Source organism: Trypanosoma grayi (genome assembly GCF_000691245.1).
Source record: "Trypanosoma grayi strain ANR4 Tgr_454_V1, whole genome shotgun sequence".
In the NCBI taxonomy this organism is placed as follows: Eukaryota; Euglenozoa; class Kinetoplastea; order Trypanosomatida; family Trypanosomatidae; genus Trypanosoma; species Trypanosoma grayi.
Window position 1 is genome coordinate 1 of NW_008826073.1, and position 13,765 is coordinate 13,765.

The following is a 13,765-nucleotide window of genomic DNA, read 5'->3' on the forward strand; positions in this document are numbered from 1 at the left end:
CACACACACACACACACACACACAGGCAGGGGGAATCACATCAACTCGCTCTCCCCGCGTGGGAGTGTGTCCTCCATCGCCTGCTGCCGCTCCACCTCCACCAGGCTCGTGATGAACGTCACCGCCTCGCGGAAGTCGCGAGTCTTGCCGTGAATGCGGCGGAATCGCACAAGCGTGTAGCCAAAGCTTGCCGGCGCTAAAATCACGTCCACGTCACAGACGCCGTTGATTTGACTAACGGCGCCGGTACCGCCATACGCGAGGGCCCTGTGCGTCAGCGTGGCTGCCGCCTGGTTCGAGGAGTTCAGCAGCGGCCCTGTCCCGCCGCCGTTAATGGCGCTGCCGTCGTGGCTGTTGGTGAGCAGCGAGGCGCCGAGCGACGGCGGCTTCTGCATGCGGCTCAACGAGGCGCCAAACACGAACTCGCATGGTGGGCCGGAACCGACGAGCGGCGCGGTGATTGATGTCAGCATCGGCGTCGATGTCTCCATCGTCGCGCCGACGAGCAACGCCGCAGAGCCAAGGTAGCGGAACGAATAGACGTTCTCCGTGTCGGATACTATGTCATCGCTGTACAGCAGCAGCAGCCGCTCACGGCAGCTCGTCAGTTTCTCCACAACGGCATTCTGCAGCCCCACCACAAAGAAACCGTGGCGCACGCACTCCGCCAGTTTGCGTGACTGCAGCAGCGCCGCGAGGTTCGTGGCGGCCGCAAGCTTCGGCCCCATCGGGTGCCGCACAAGCATCTCCCGCATTGCCATCCCCATCAGAAACTTGTCGAAGGTGATCTCTCTGGATGTGCCGAGATCGTGCTCGTCGAAGAAGCGCATCAGGCTCTGTATCTCGTCCTCCGACACGTCAATCTTACAGCGCTTAAAGAGCCGCTTCCACTGCTCCACGTTGATGACACCGGTGTGGAGGTCGTCAACACTGTCGAAGGCGATGCGCAGCTGCCGCACCACCTCCCGCTCCACCTTGTCCATCTGCGTGCCGATGATCTTCGGCAGCTGCAGGTCGCTCTGCCATTTGGACGGATGGTGCGCGAGGTCCTTTCGCACCCACGCGTCGCGGAACTGCTCGTATGTGATGAACTTGCTCTTCGGATCACCGGTGAAGAGTTTCATCAGCTCCGACACATCCGCCGAAGTGACCTTTTCGCCGTGCAGCGTGGTGAGCATGTCGCGCACCTGGTCCCGCGCAAGCTTGCCGTAGCCGTCAATGTCGATCTTGCGAAAGGCGGAGCGCAGCACCGCCTCCTCCTCCTGCGTGACGCGGTGCTGCGTGGAGAAGTCGAGGAACGCCATCGAGCGCGTCAGCGACGTGCGGTGCGGGAAGAGTGTCGCCTCGAGGTCCTCCATGAACCACGCGTTCTCAATGATCTGCGTCGTCGTCAGGCGGTCGGTCGGCTCCAGTGCGAGCATGCACCGCAGAAGAGAGCGCGCCCCTTCCGAGATGTTCTTTATCTCCTCTTCCTCGAAACTAAATGAGGCGTGCTGGATGAGATAGAGCGTCTCCTCGTCATCGCGGCCGTCGAACGGCAGGCGACCGGTCAACATGAAGAAGAGAATGATGCCGGCACTCCACAGGTCCTGCTGGAAGGCGTCCGCCGCGTTCTGATTATACGGGCGGCCAGTCATCTCCGGTGAAGTGTAGTGCAGCGTGCCGATCGGCAGCTGCAGATCAATCGGCTCGCCATTGTCCTCACCAAAACCCTCCATATGCAACTTGCTGGAGAAGCCAAAGTCGCACACCAGCAGCTTGTTGTTCTTCCCCAGCAGCAGGTTCTCCGCCTTGAGGTCACGGTGCGCCACACCATTGCTGTGGCAATGGTCAATGGCGGACATGAGCTGCTGGAAGTATCGCCGCGCGGTCGGCTCTTGGAAGTGACGCTCGGCGATAATGAGATCGAACAGCTCCCCACCCTCCGCCAGCTCTAGCAGAAAGTAAAAGGCCGCAGTGCTCTGAAGAAACTTGTACAATTTCACCACGTGCGGGTGCTCGAGAGACTGCATAACGGTCGCCTCTTGTATAATCAGCGGCTCACAGCCCTGTAAGCAGGTGTTCTGCATTATCTTGAGGGCGAAGCGCTCACCCGACGGGATATACGTGACGAGGTAGACAGAGCCGTAGCTCCCCTCGCCGAGACGCTGCCCAACAATGTAGTCCTTCAGCACCACCGCCTCATCTTCTAGCAGCGAAGAGCCGGTGAAAGAGTTCGACAACGGCATCTCACCGTATGACTTGTTTTGTTAATATATTTCCTCTTCGTTCGCCTTGTCTCCTTCCCCCGGTGCTGGGGCGCTGGCGGTGCGCACCTCCCCCCAGACCAAACCACGCACGGGCAATCTCTCCCCCACCCCCCTCTCTCTCTCTTCGCTCACACACGCGGACTTTGGAGCCACGGAGAGAGAATGAGAGAAGGCGCAAAACCCCGACGGCACACGAAAAGCCAGACAAGAGAACAACACAACAGCAACACAACGGAAGGGGACAAACAATAATAATAATAATAAAGAGAGCAAAAACAGACGAGCTGTTCTTCTTTTCTTTTTATTTATTTATTCCTTCCTTCCTTCTTTCCCCACCTGTGCTGCGCCGGTGACTTGTCAGGCCCTGTGTAATGCCGTCGAAGGCTTCGGCAGCGGCAGGAATTGCTGTGGCTGTTCCCCTCCCCACTCGCCTCCGCCTCCTCCACCTCCGCTGTCTGCCTTGCTGAAGCAACACGCCCTGGACGCCTATTATGTTACGTTTAACCCCACGTGTGAGTGTCTCTTTTTTCTTTTGTTTTGCCGTATGCGTGCGTGTCTGCCTATAGCGTATATAGCCCTTGCCACACCTGTGCCGGCCCACCCACAGAAACTCTGTCTGTCGCGTTCTATATATCTCCTGTAGCGTATTTTTCCCGTTTTCTGTCCTCTGCTCTATCTTGCGTGTAGAGGACTTCTCTCTCGCTCCTTTCACGCTCTCCGCTTTCGATTGCCCTTTCTCACCTCCTCCTCTTCACTTCCTGTCTCCTATTTCTCTCTGCCACACTTCACGCAGTGCTCTCTGTTCGTATGTGTGCGCGTGTGCCGGAGACACGCGTGCGAGCCGGCGCTGCCGCTGCACCAACACTTCCCTTCGGCCGCCCATGCACCACAGCAGCAGCGGCGGCCATAACCACAAGAGAGAGAGAGAGAGAAAGAAAATCAACAAAAAAAAAGGACAGAAGGAATGCAATGGGTGCGGCCTCAAACTCATCCACACACCCACCACTAGAACTACTGCGGCAACAGCAACAGTAAAGAAACGCAAGGGTGGAACGGCTCACAGAGAGACACGGAGACGGAACAAGGCCAACACACACCTCCCCCTCCCTCCCTCCGTCCATGACTCCCACAACACAAGTATATATATATAAATATAACCGAAGAGAGAATTGCTACGAGTACGGTGCGACAACGCACAAGCAAAGGAAAACAGCAACAAGTGCGCGCCGCACACACACACACACACACACACACCGACACACAGCGAGAGGCTCCTTTGGCTACAAGACGACCCCCGGGGCGGCGGGCAAAGCAGCACAATACGCCACGGAAGCAACACAGCGGTACGGTCGGGGAAAAAGAAAAGATACCATGGAAACACCCCAAGAACCCCCGAAAANCCCGGCCTTAAGAATGCGGATTGCAGTTATGAAACTCCAGGCAGACCAATAGAATACTTTCATTTCGCACACCAAACGCTCCTTTTATTCAACCCTCTTCCTCGCCCGTCACTTCTCTCTCTCCCCCCCCCGTTTCTCACAGAGCAGCAGAAGCAAAGTCACCCCCTATCGAGTACTCCCCACTCAGAGGAGACTCTCCCCGACGCCGTAGATCTGGTGGTGCCATATCTTCCCCTCGCGGCGGCTGCAGAGTCGCACCAAATGCCAGAAAATAAACAGCCGCACGGTATCCACCAGACCTTGGCCTACTGTGTTCACATACCAACGCATAAACTCCATGTGGGAGCTGTAAAGTTCCTCCCCTTCCTCCAGCAGCATGCTGAAGTAGAGCACGGAACAGGCAAGAGAAAAGATCTGCTGCAGCACGTAGCACACCCTCAACCAACGGTTCGGCAGAACCCCTGACGGCGGCAGTGAGGCCGGATCCAAACTACACACACTGTTCGCTTTGAGCAGTGGAGACCCGGCTGCACCGCGTGAACGCACCCACCCAAACAACAGCAGCAGAACACCAATACTGCAACCAAGCACAAAAAGTGTCCCGCAGCAAGCCAGGTATCCAATGATAGTCCCAGCGAGAAAGAAGAGATGGTTCAGGTGGAAGAGGACGAGGGCAAACACGAGTGCAATGTTAAGCATAACGAGGACGGCACCTCGCTGACTAAATACTCGGGAATGATTCCAAAAGAGATATTTAGATCTCTTGCTAATGCACCCTTCCAGACGTCGCCAATTTGGCTCAGCTTTGGCGCAGCCCCGCACCGACGACAGAACTCTACCATCACTCTCAACGCTGTCGCTTTCCCCAGCCAGCGTGACATCGCATCCTCGTCTTGGTCCACGTGGACCATCCGCGGACCCGTGTGCTGCTGCAGAAGGCCTCGCGTTCTCCTCCTCGACGCGGAAAACTGGCGAATCCGCACTTACGCAGACCGTCGTAATCCCATTCACACCGCGCAGCGTCGACGCCTTGTGGTGGACACGCCTGCTTCCCAATTGGTCGTCCACCACATACAGCATCATGTCGCAGCTACACAGGAGGAAGGCATAGAGAACCTGAGAGGGACGCAGGTAGTACGTGAGGCAGTTGGAGATCACGGAGAGCCAGTTCACACCCATCATGACCCGCAGAGTCAGCGGCAACGCCAGGAAACGCACAAGCGGGTCGTTCTTGTCATCGTCAGCTTCATCTTCGTTATCACTGTCAAAGAAGTTCTCGTCTGTGCCGTCGTGTGAGTTGTGTGCATTAGCACCACTAAGAACACTACTCGGGGTACGGGCACCTCCCTCGTGGGCAGATGATTGCGCCTGGCTATTTATACCACCCACATCGGCATTACAACAAGGCTGGCCAACAGTGTCGGCAGTTGCCGCACCACCACCACCACCACTAGCAGTAGCAGCAAAGCTGACGGAGACTTCATTCACCCCAGCCGAGGGGAACGCAGAAGCCGTGCTGCCATTTGTGTGGGTCGCTACGAACACCTTTACCCTACACGCTATGGACAACATACAGCACAGAAAGATACCAACATCGGCTGCGTAAACATGACCCAGCAAAGCCATCGCTGCCCCAGCAAACCACCTGCGCCGACCACCTCTCTGCTCTTTTTTTGGGAGGGGGAGGGCTTAAAAAAACGATCAACAAAAGAAAGACACGAATGTATATTAAGAAACAAACCAGCCCGAAGCAGAGCCAATCAGAGAATGCACCAGGCATGAGGAGCACCACAGCAAGCGCTGCGGCGACCCATCAGAGGTTAAAAAGAAGACTAGTCTATGATTCGCATCATCTCTCGTTCGCGGCGCGTACGCCATCATCATCATCATCATTGCCCTTGCCGTCGCTGCATCTACTCACTGCCCCGCTCCTGCACGGGCACCAATGGCGTGCGGGGGTGCGAAACAAACGCACATGCACACTCACACAGAGGAGAACCGAGCCCCGCGCATCGTTGACACGACCGGCATTGAATGGCAAACACCGCCGGCAGAACCAAGAAACACCCAACGTGCCGTTGCGTCGTTGAGGTCAGAGACAAAACGAAACCAACAAAACAAGCTGGAGAAGTGGAGAGAATGGGTAGTCACAGCTGGAGGTAGTCCTCGACACAGCACATCCGCACGGCCTCCTATGCTGTCGAATCCGAAACATCAAGCATGGCCGACGACAACATTGATGCAATGTGCTGAGGAGGCCTTTGCAGCTGCTCGTTCTGCTGCTCAGCGTGGGCCAACGCAACCGCCTTTTGCCAAACGCTACCAACTGCGAGCGTCGATGGCGGAACCACAACGAATGCATCACCATTAGTACCGCTGCTGCCACTGCTCCTGTCGCATTCTTGAGCATTCTCGGTGTTGATGTCTGAGTGGGCATCCGCTACATCCTCGTCGCTTCCGTAGAGTTGCTGCGGCAACATGTAGAGGGGAGGCGCGGAGGGCACACCAGTATGCACCGTCATACTTGTTACGCCACTCTTTTTCGGCGGCAGCGATGCGTCCTCCTGCACGCGGTCATTGACCAGAAGTGGCGAGCGTAACGTGGGCTCCGTGCGTCCTCCCGTATTCTTCAGTGAATCTGTAACGGACGGGGACTCGAGCTCGTCTATTCTCGGGGACGGCGATGGACTGCGGGCCGTGGGCTGTGCAACCGCCGGCGACACGCCTCGCTGCTGCAAGAATGCAAGTTGCTCATCGGGTGAGTACAGGAGTCTCCGCTGCAATGATGGCGGCTCAACTGGCGGTGTCTGAGACGTGCCACCGCGGAGCACCTTGGCTGCTACTGTTGCCGTCTTTGTGTCTGTGACACCCGTACGGGGAGCGCGCACGTCTGGTGGCGACCGTACTCCCACGGCCCTCACGCCCTGCAGGGCGACTGTGGGTGGCTTGTGCGGCTCCTGCACGTATGGAGACCCCACCCAGCAGCAGCAGGAACAGGAAGAGGAAGAATCGTGACAAGCACTGCCAGTTATGTGGCTCGCATGGTGACTGGCCGGTGTAATGGTGGCGAAAGACGGTGTAGGTGGTGGTGGTGTTTGCTGCTGCTGCTGTTGGAGTTGTTGCTGCTGCTGGTGGTAGTTCCACCACTCACGCACCTCTCCACTCGCATGGCATCCTTCTGCCGCCGGACTGCTCTTGCAGTCTGGGGTAAGACCGGGAACATCGTCCCCTCTTCCGCCACCACCCACAACTGTTGTGCTGCCACTGGAAGATATTCCCCGCATAGGGGAGAAGCAACCGGACACTTCCTTCTCGCCACAAGCGGCGGCAGCAGCAGCAGCAGCCCTGTTGTGCAACTGGTACCTGTGACGAACCTCCTCCTCCTCCTCCTCTTCCGCCCCATCTACTGCAGTGGTAATATGTTGTAGCTTTTTGCTGCAGAACCCCCCCGCCACCACCTCGCGAAATTTGCACAGTGTAGCCTCCACGCGTTGGGCCTCGCTCCTCGAATCATGCTTGCTTTCGGCCTTTGCTTTCCCTTTCAATCGCACATCAGCAGCGGCAGTAGCAACGCGTTTGTCAATAACTGACACCGCATCCATACGCATCTGCAGGGCCGCTTCACAACGGCGTAAACGGCTTTCAATGCCATCCAACTTACGACATGTGCGCCGCCGCCACACCTTCAGTTGCTGTTCCAAATTAAGAACAGTCTCCGCCAGCGCGCGGTACGCCATGGTAGATGAAGTATCGCTATCATTGAGGGAAGCTGAGCGCGAAGGATACATCAGCGTCGAACTCCACGCCAGTGCACTATCCGCCACCTGCTGCTGGTGCCCCGCAGCGAGAGATCGTCCTGATGGGTGCTGACCGTTGGCCGCCAGCGTCATGGCCGAGAATACTTCTTCTATGAATACGTCTATGTGCCGGCAGCTAGCAGCCCTCGATAGTCACAATCTATACTGCTGCACGTGCCGTGTTGGCAGGACGGGGCAAATGGAGAAAAACAGTATAGTCACGTCTGTCCGGCATGGCGAGCCAGAACATCAAATTGGAGCACAAAACAGGAACCCTGAGACCAAACAGGGACACCGTTGGCGCCACACGGCAACAACACGGAGAACACCCGGCACAGCACATAGAGTGCACGCCTTCTCTGTCCCACACACACCCACACGAGCACCTCGGTACCAAGAAAACAACAACAACAAAACAAGTAACGATATTGCCAGACATGTTGAATCCATCCTACTTGACACCATGGCATTACCCCAGTTGCAGCTTGTGGGGCCACAACAGTGCCATACAAAGCAATCTGGTGAATCCTCAAGAGAGTTGCGCCGACAGACACCAGGCATTGCATGCCACAGAACACACGCACGCACATACGCACCTCCAGAGAGAACAGAAGAGAGAATACAAATACTTTCACGTCGCGGCTGCTTCGAAGCCAGCTGAGCACGCGCACCTCACCCCCTCCCACCCACAAACTCCATTCCATTCCGTTCCCAGTGCAGCAAAAATGTGCTGCAGTGGCTTGCGTGATACGCACACCCTGGTGCCGCACTCCCCGCACATCACTCCGATGCGGGGCGGCGGCCTTCTTCTCCCTGCAGGAATCATGAAGTACGTCCGTAGTGAGCTAGCCCGCGCCCCGACGTTGAGGCACATGCGACAGCTGCCCATCCAAGGATGGGCCAATCCCTGATGGGGTCTGGGGCAAACAAAAAAACAAGCGACAGCAGCAGGTGTGGGTGGTTCACCTCAATCCGCGCCACTGGGCGCTGTGCTGTCACCTTCGTAACCGCCCGCCCCGACGTTGCGTTGTACCGCACGCCCACTCACCGCACCGAACGTGTCGGTCGCCGCCCCAATGCCGCGAGCGAAAGCGGCCCGCAGGACGTCTCGTGGTGGAGGCGCGCGCCGGTGTGGTGGTGCCGTACATGCCAAACCCACGCGCCGACGCAACGCGTCTATGCGCCACCGTCGGGCATGCAGAAGAGACACATGGCTTGCTTCTGTGCGCTTGTGTCTGTGAGTCCGTGGCTACAGGACGGGACACCGTGTGGTTTCATTACAAATAAGAAGACGAACTAAAATCAAACCCAGGGAAGGACATGCACATACCCGACGCCAAGCACGCGGGGCTTTCCTTACACGCTGTGCCGTCACCCCATGCATAATTCATGTACGTGAAACAAATGTATCAAGAATTTTTGTACATTGAGGAAGACTTAGAAGGGCAATGAATTCCATTCCTGTGGGCGACTCTAACACTTTGTACAATGTTAAGAATCACAATCCTTTCGTTTTTGCCTCCTTTCCCCCTTTTTCTCCCCCTCCCCTAAGCATATACAAACTTTTTTCTTTATTTTTTTTTTTTGGTTTCTTCTTTTGCTAGCTCTTCATTGTAGGGGAGAGGGGTGGGGGGATTTGCGAGGCCGATCGGATCATCGGCACTTCCATTAAATTCCACTTTTCTGCACATGCGCGACACGAGAGGCGCCTTTACATCAACTTGGTCGTCCACGTCACCTCGTCATCGTACTGGCAGTTCATATTTGTCGTTTCATCGTACGGCTTGCACACCTGATGCGTGGCCCGTGCAGGGTAGCGGATGCCGAACGTGCAGCCCTTGCCGCTGCGCACCGATTCCGCAATGGTGCCATTCTCCACGTTGTACAACAGACCCCCATTTTCTTGCTTTTTCAGCTGCCTGCTACGGCTGTAGTCACCGCGGTAAAACACAGTGCCTGCGTTTGATGTGGGAGGCCTCACGTTGTAGCAGAGTGGCCCGCCGGCTGGCATCTCGGGGAAGCGCTCTCCGAGGCCGAAGCCGCCTACCGCCCGGTACGTAGACGGCCGCACCGCGTCCAGGTTCGGGTTATACATGCCGGGCCCAGAGACACCCTCAGCTGCATCATCGGGTGTCTGTACATCGCTCTCGTCGATCGCGAATGGATCGAATGGGCGGGCGGCGAAGCGGAACCCGTTGGAAGTCATGGGTGGCTTGCCGAGGTTGTACGAACCAGGGCCAAGAGCGTCGCCCACGGAGCGTTTTGGTGCGTGGAAGGTACGCGCCCCAACCGTAACACCCTTGCGGAAGTCTTGGTCGAACTCCGACGGCAGCTGGTAGTCGCCTGGCCCTGGCCCGGCATTGGCGACAGCGCGTGGTGTCTTGCCGGCCGGCACCGTCTCTAAGGGTGGGCGAAACACAGGTGTGCGTTTCGGTCCCTTCTGCAAGACGCGGCTCAAGTCGCCGTACTGTGCGGGGCCGGGCCCACTGGCAAGAGTGCTCTTTAGTGTCGAGTAGCGTCCGCCGAAGTGCGGGCCGTCGTATAGCCGACGCTTCGGCGGTGCCAAACGTGCCGCAATTGTGGTTGGATCATCGTAGCTTCCAGGTCCCGGGCTCAGCTCCGTATCACGCACCCTACGTATGGAAGAGATGTACTCTTTTCGTTTCGGCTTCTCATCGCCAAACCGCGGCACATTGTACGCAGCTGGCCCCGGCGCACTCTCGCACGGCCCTGGGAGCTTTGTGCGAAGCCCAAAGTGTGGGCCCTTACCTACTTGACCGAATTCAGAAGGAATGGTGTACTCCCCTGGGCCGACCATTATCCCCGCCGGTTTCTCCTGAATTTTGCTGTAGATTGTGAAGGCCGGCGTGTCGGGTGTCAGCGCAAGACTGTACTGCTTCGGCAGCGGCTGCACAGGGCCGCGCCTCGCTGCAGTTTTGCGCGGGGTTCTGGCGGCCTCAGAATCAGCAGCGTCGGTCGCTGGCGAAGGGCCACACGGCGGGCCAAAGACGGTCGAGCGGCACTGTCCGACGGTTGTTGGTATCTGATACTCACCGGGGCCAGCGCCGGAATCCGGCATGCGCGCGGCGTACTTGCGCAGAATCGACCTCTGCGGAATGTCGCTCGGGGGCGGTGTGTAACTCATCGGTCCCGGGCGGTGGTCGCGCAGTCGCAGATGCGCCCACTCCGTGAATCCACCCATCAACGCCATATCTCCCATTCGCCGCTAGAATGCTGTCGAAGATAAATCGCTGCAGTTCACCAGCTAAGAGAACAGAAGCGGAGAAAGGGCGACGACGCACATACAGGCAGCAGCGGCCAACACGCATGCAAAAAGCGAAGCAGGGGGAAAGCGCAGGCCAACCCCACAGCGCTGGCAACAGAGCAAAAGACAAAACACAGCTTGTCCAGCCAATAAATTGACTGCATTAAAAATAAAAAGTAAATGAACAATAGAGCCGTCACATCACACAAGTACTCCAAACGAAGCACGACTCCAAGCAGGGGCCTACGCGGCGGGGGCCTCCTGCGCCACCTCAACGGTGCGCGCCTCACCCTCCGCAGAGGTGGGGATCTCGCCGTGCGCAGCGAGCAGCGCCTGGGCGTCGAACTTGGGCGTGCGGATCACCTTCACCTTGCGGATGCGCAGGTCGCGCAGTGGCACGATCGGGTTGCAGCGCTTCGCCAGGCGATCGCGCAGGATGTTGCGGGTCAGCAGCGTCACCGCCTCGTTGATGTTCGTCTTCGCGAGGCGCTGGCGGATGAGGTTCGTCATACGCATGCGCACCCATTTCACAAGGCGGGTCTTGGCGTAGCAGTTCTTCGACAGCTGGTTGTCCTGCTTCTTCGTGAAGGCAATGACGAAGAGGCGCATCGTGTAGCCGTCGGCCGTCTTGGCCTCCACCGTCGCCTCAATCGTGGTGCACCACTTGCGCAGCAGGTTGCAGACGCGGTCCGACGTCATGTCCATGCTGTGGAACTGCGTCAGCAGGTTGCGGCCCTGCACCTCCTGCACCACAAACTTGACCTTGCGGAAGGCGTCGTCCTCGCTCTGCGACTTGTTGAGGTCAGCAAGGTTGCTCTCATACACGCGCCCGCGGAGGTAGTCGGCGGCGATCTTCGTGCCCTGCGTCTTGTTGCAGATGGTCTTGCTGAACTGGCGCACCTCGAAGTTCTGGGGCGCAACCACGTCGTACCACTCCTTGCGGCTCATGGCCTCCTGCGCCTTCTTCTTGCCGCGCTTGCCGCCCTTGCTGATGCGCTTGTTCTTGCCGAGCGTCATGACTTCTCTTCTCTACAACAGGAACAAATTATATAACATATGTATATGCGAGGGAGAGGAGGAGGGAAAGGAATAAAGAGGGTTGTGATTTTGGGAGGAGGAGGAAGAGGACTGAGGGGGGCGGTGTAGGCCAACAGAAGCAGTGCGAAGGCACACCCATTGAAGGAGAGAATAAAAACAAAGCAAAAACACACAAAATGGCCGCCCACCCGCTGCCCACAAGGCCACTGAGGCGGAGGACTCAATGGTGGGGGTTGAGCAGTGGCGCCGCAGTGCACGCCCTCATTACTCCCCTTCTCCATGCCGCCGCTTTTTTTTTCGTTAATGTGTCTCTCACCACAGCAGCCACTATTTATGTATTTCCCTTTTTTTTTTGTTTTCCTTCCAGCTCAGCCTTAGTACGCAAGAAAAACCTCATGATCCACCGACACGCCAGTTGCACACACACCGTCAACGCTCTCCGCCCATCCGCCGTGCCACGTGCTCCTGCAGCTCACAACAGAATCGATGCGGTTTCTAAACGACATGGCGGCCGGTTCCTCGCCCTTTTCGCCCCCGCTCTTCTGCTCATTGTTGCGGTTTGCATTAGCGCTGACAGCATTAGACTTTTGCAGTGGCACGACGCGCATCTCTGCGTCAATACCGGCAGCGATGATGGCTTTTCCCGCCGCGAAAGGGGCGATGGAACCAATTTCGTATTTCAGCACATTTGTCGTGATGCCCACGCGATTCCATTTGCGCACATCATGCACGCAAAGCGAGCGCCCCAACGCCACGGCGACTTCGTACTCATTACCTGTCGCGCACACATCTGCCACCCCCGCTGTTGGACTCGTCAGGCGGCTCTCAACAAATGGGTGCGACGACTTTGCATCCTTCCCCATNTCGCGCACACATCTGCCACCCCCGCTGTTGGACTCGTCAGGCGGCTCTCAACAAATGGGTGCGACGACTTTGCATCCTTCCCCATCGTGAGGGCGGCGCCCCCGCAGCGCAGGTCGTACACCGTCGCCACCGGCCCCTCCGCCACCACAATGCCGTGCGGAATGCCGGCGCAGGTGCAGAGACCGGTAGGCGGGTGAAACGTGCCGTACTCCTGCACCACTGCTCCCGCTGCCGTGTCGAGTACGCGGATGTCGAAGAAGAACTCCCTGCAGCAGGCGAGTTGCTGGGAAGGGAGGGTCGCCAGCCCGCACCAGCCGCGCGCGCCATACGAACAGCTGTCAGCGTCGCATGTTGACGCAGGGGCGATGAGCCTCCAAAACGAGCTCCCGTCATCGGGCTCCTGTCGTGCACGCTTCGCCGGGGCCTCATCGCTGAGCGACGCCGCCACCGACGCATCAGGAAGTGTGACACCGTACACATTCCCCACCACGTCGGCGACGTGCAGCGCTGGTGAGGGAAATGCCGCTGCGTTGGGGCCCGCCTGCAGCATCGCCGCACGGCTCTCCGAGGTTAGTTGTATGCAGCCAATCCGCTGGCCCGATGGCAACGGCAGCGACTCCCACAGCGCGTCGTCTGTGCTGCTGTCAGTCGCAGCGGTGTGACGAATGAGCCGCGTGCCGTCGCGCGGACACGTCGCCACGAGTCCAGTCAGCGCCACCCGCGGCGCGACATCGTCACTCGCCGTGTCACTGCTGCCGCCTCCGCTCGTGTGGATCCGACGCGCCACGCCGAGCTGCTGCCCAGACTTCACCGTAGAGGTGATACTGATGTGCGTCTGCGAGCCCTTCGGCACGTAGGGCCGCCTCGCCGCCTCAGTGGCCGGCAGCAGCACGCCGTGCACCGCCGCGATGGCGTACGACTCTGCTAATGACATAACTCTGTTGGTGATGGGTCAACACTTCTCGCCCGCGTTCGTCTCGTGGTATATGGCACGCAACAAGCGCCTGAGCAAACCGCACTAACACTAGATACTATATCCCCGCCACAACAGAAGCAGCAACGAGAAAAGTGGGGAGAGGTGGCAGGGACACACAGAAAGCGGCAACGATGAATGTTGGCGCCCAGCGCGCAAATGAGGGGCAAAGGCATTGA

The 13,765-nt window shown here is 58.0% G+C and overlaps 7 protein-coding genes across 7 annotated transcripts; all 7 read right to left on the minus strand.

Annotated features, from left to right (window-relative positions):
* Positions 1–35: 35 nt before the first annotated feature.
* DQ04_04541000 (putative protein kinase) lies at positions 36–2,228 on the minus strand (the record flags this gene model as incomplete). Its single annotated transcript, XM_009313645.1, has 1 exon — positions 36–2,228. The coding sequence occupies one exon, from the start codon at positions 2,226–2,228 to the stop codon at positions 36–38; it is 2,193 nt and encodes a 730-aa protein (XP_009311920.1).
* A 1,604-nt stretch (positions 2,229–3,832) lies between these two features.
* On the minus strand, positions 3,833–5,221 carry DQ04_04541010 (hypothetical protein; the record flags this gene model as incomplete). The annotated part of the gene is made up of 1 exon (XM_009313646.1): positions 3,833–5,221. The coding sequence occupies one exon, from the start codon at positions 5,219–5,221 to the stop codon at positions 3,833–3,835; it is 1,389 nt and encodes a 462-aa protein (XP_009311921.1).
* A 620-nt stretch (positions 5,222–5,841) lies between these two features.
* Positions 5,842–7,539, minus strand: DQ04_04541020 (hypothetical protein; the record flags this gene model as incomplete). Its single annotated transcript, XM_009313647.1, has 1 exon — positions 5,842–7,539. One exon carries the CDS (start codon positions 7,537–7,539, stop codon positions 5,842–5,844), a length of 1,698 nt encoding a protein of 565 aa, XP_009311922.1.
* Positions 7,540–9,157: 1,618 nt separating this feature from the next.
* DQ04_04541030 (hypothetical protein) lies at positions 9,158–10,666 on the minus strand (the record flags this gene model as incomplete). The annotated part of the gene is made up of 1 exon (XM_009313648.1): positions 9,158–10,666. The coding sequence occupies one exon, from the start codon at positions 10,664–10,666 to the stop codon at positions 9,158–9,160; it is 1,509 nt and encodes a 502-aa protein (XP_009311923.1).
* A 288-nt stretch (positions 10,667–10,954) lies between these two features.
* On the minus strand, positions 10,955–11,728 carry DQ04_04541040 (40S ribosomal protein S3a; the record flags this gene model as incomplete). The annotated part of the gene is made up of 1 exon (XM_009313649.1): positions 10,955–11,728. One exon carries the CDS (start codon positions 11,726–11,728, stop codon positions 10,955–10,957), a length of 774 nt encoding a protein of 257 aa, XP_009311924.1.
* A 395-nt stretch (positions 11,729–12,123) lies between these two features.
* Positions 12,124–12,357, minus strand: DQ04_04541050 (hypothetical protein; the record flags this gene model as incomplete). Its single annotated transcript, XM_009313650.1, has 1 exon — positions 12,124–12,357. One exon carries the CDS (start codon positions 12,355–12,357, stop codon positions 12,124–12,126), a length of 234 nt encoding a protein of 77 aa, XP_009311925.1.
* Positions 12,358–12,563: 206 nt separating this feature from the next.
* Positions 12,564–13,547, minus strand: DQ04_04541060 (hypothetical protein; the record flags this gene model as incomplete). Its single annotated transcript, XM_009313651.1, has 1 exon — positions 12,564–13,547. One exon carries the CDS (start codon positions 13,545–13,547, stop codon positions 12,564–12,566), a length of 984 nt encoding a protein of 327 aa, XP_009311926.1.
* Positions 13,548–13,765: the final 218 nt, after the last annotated feature.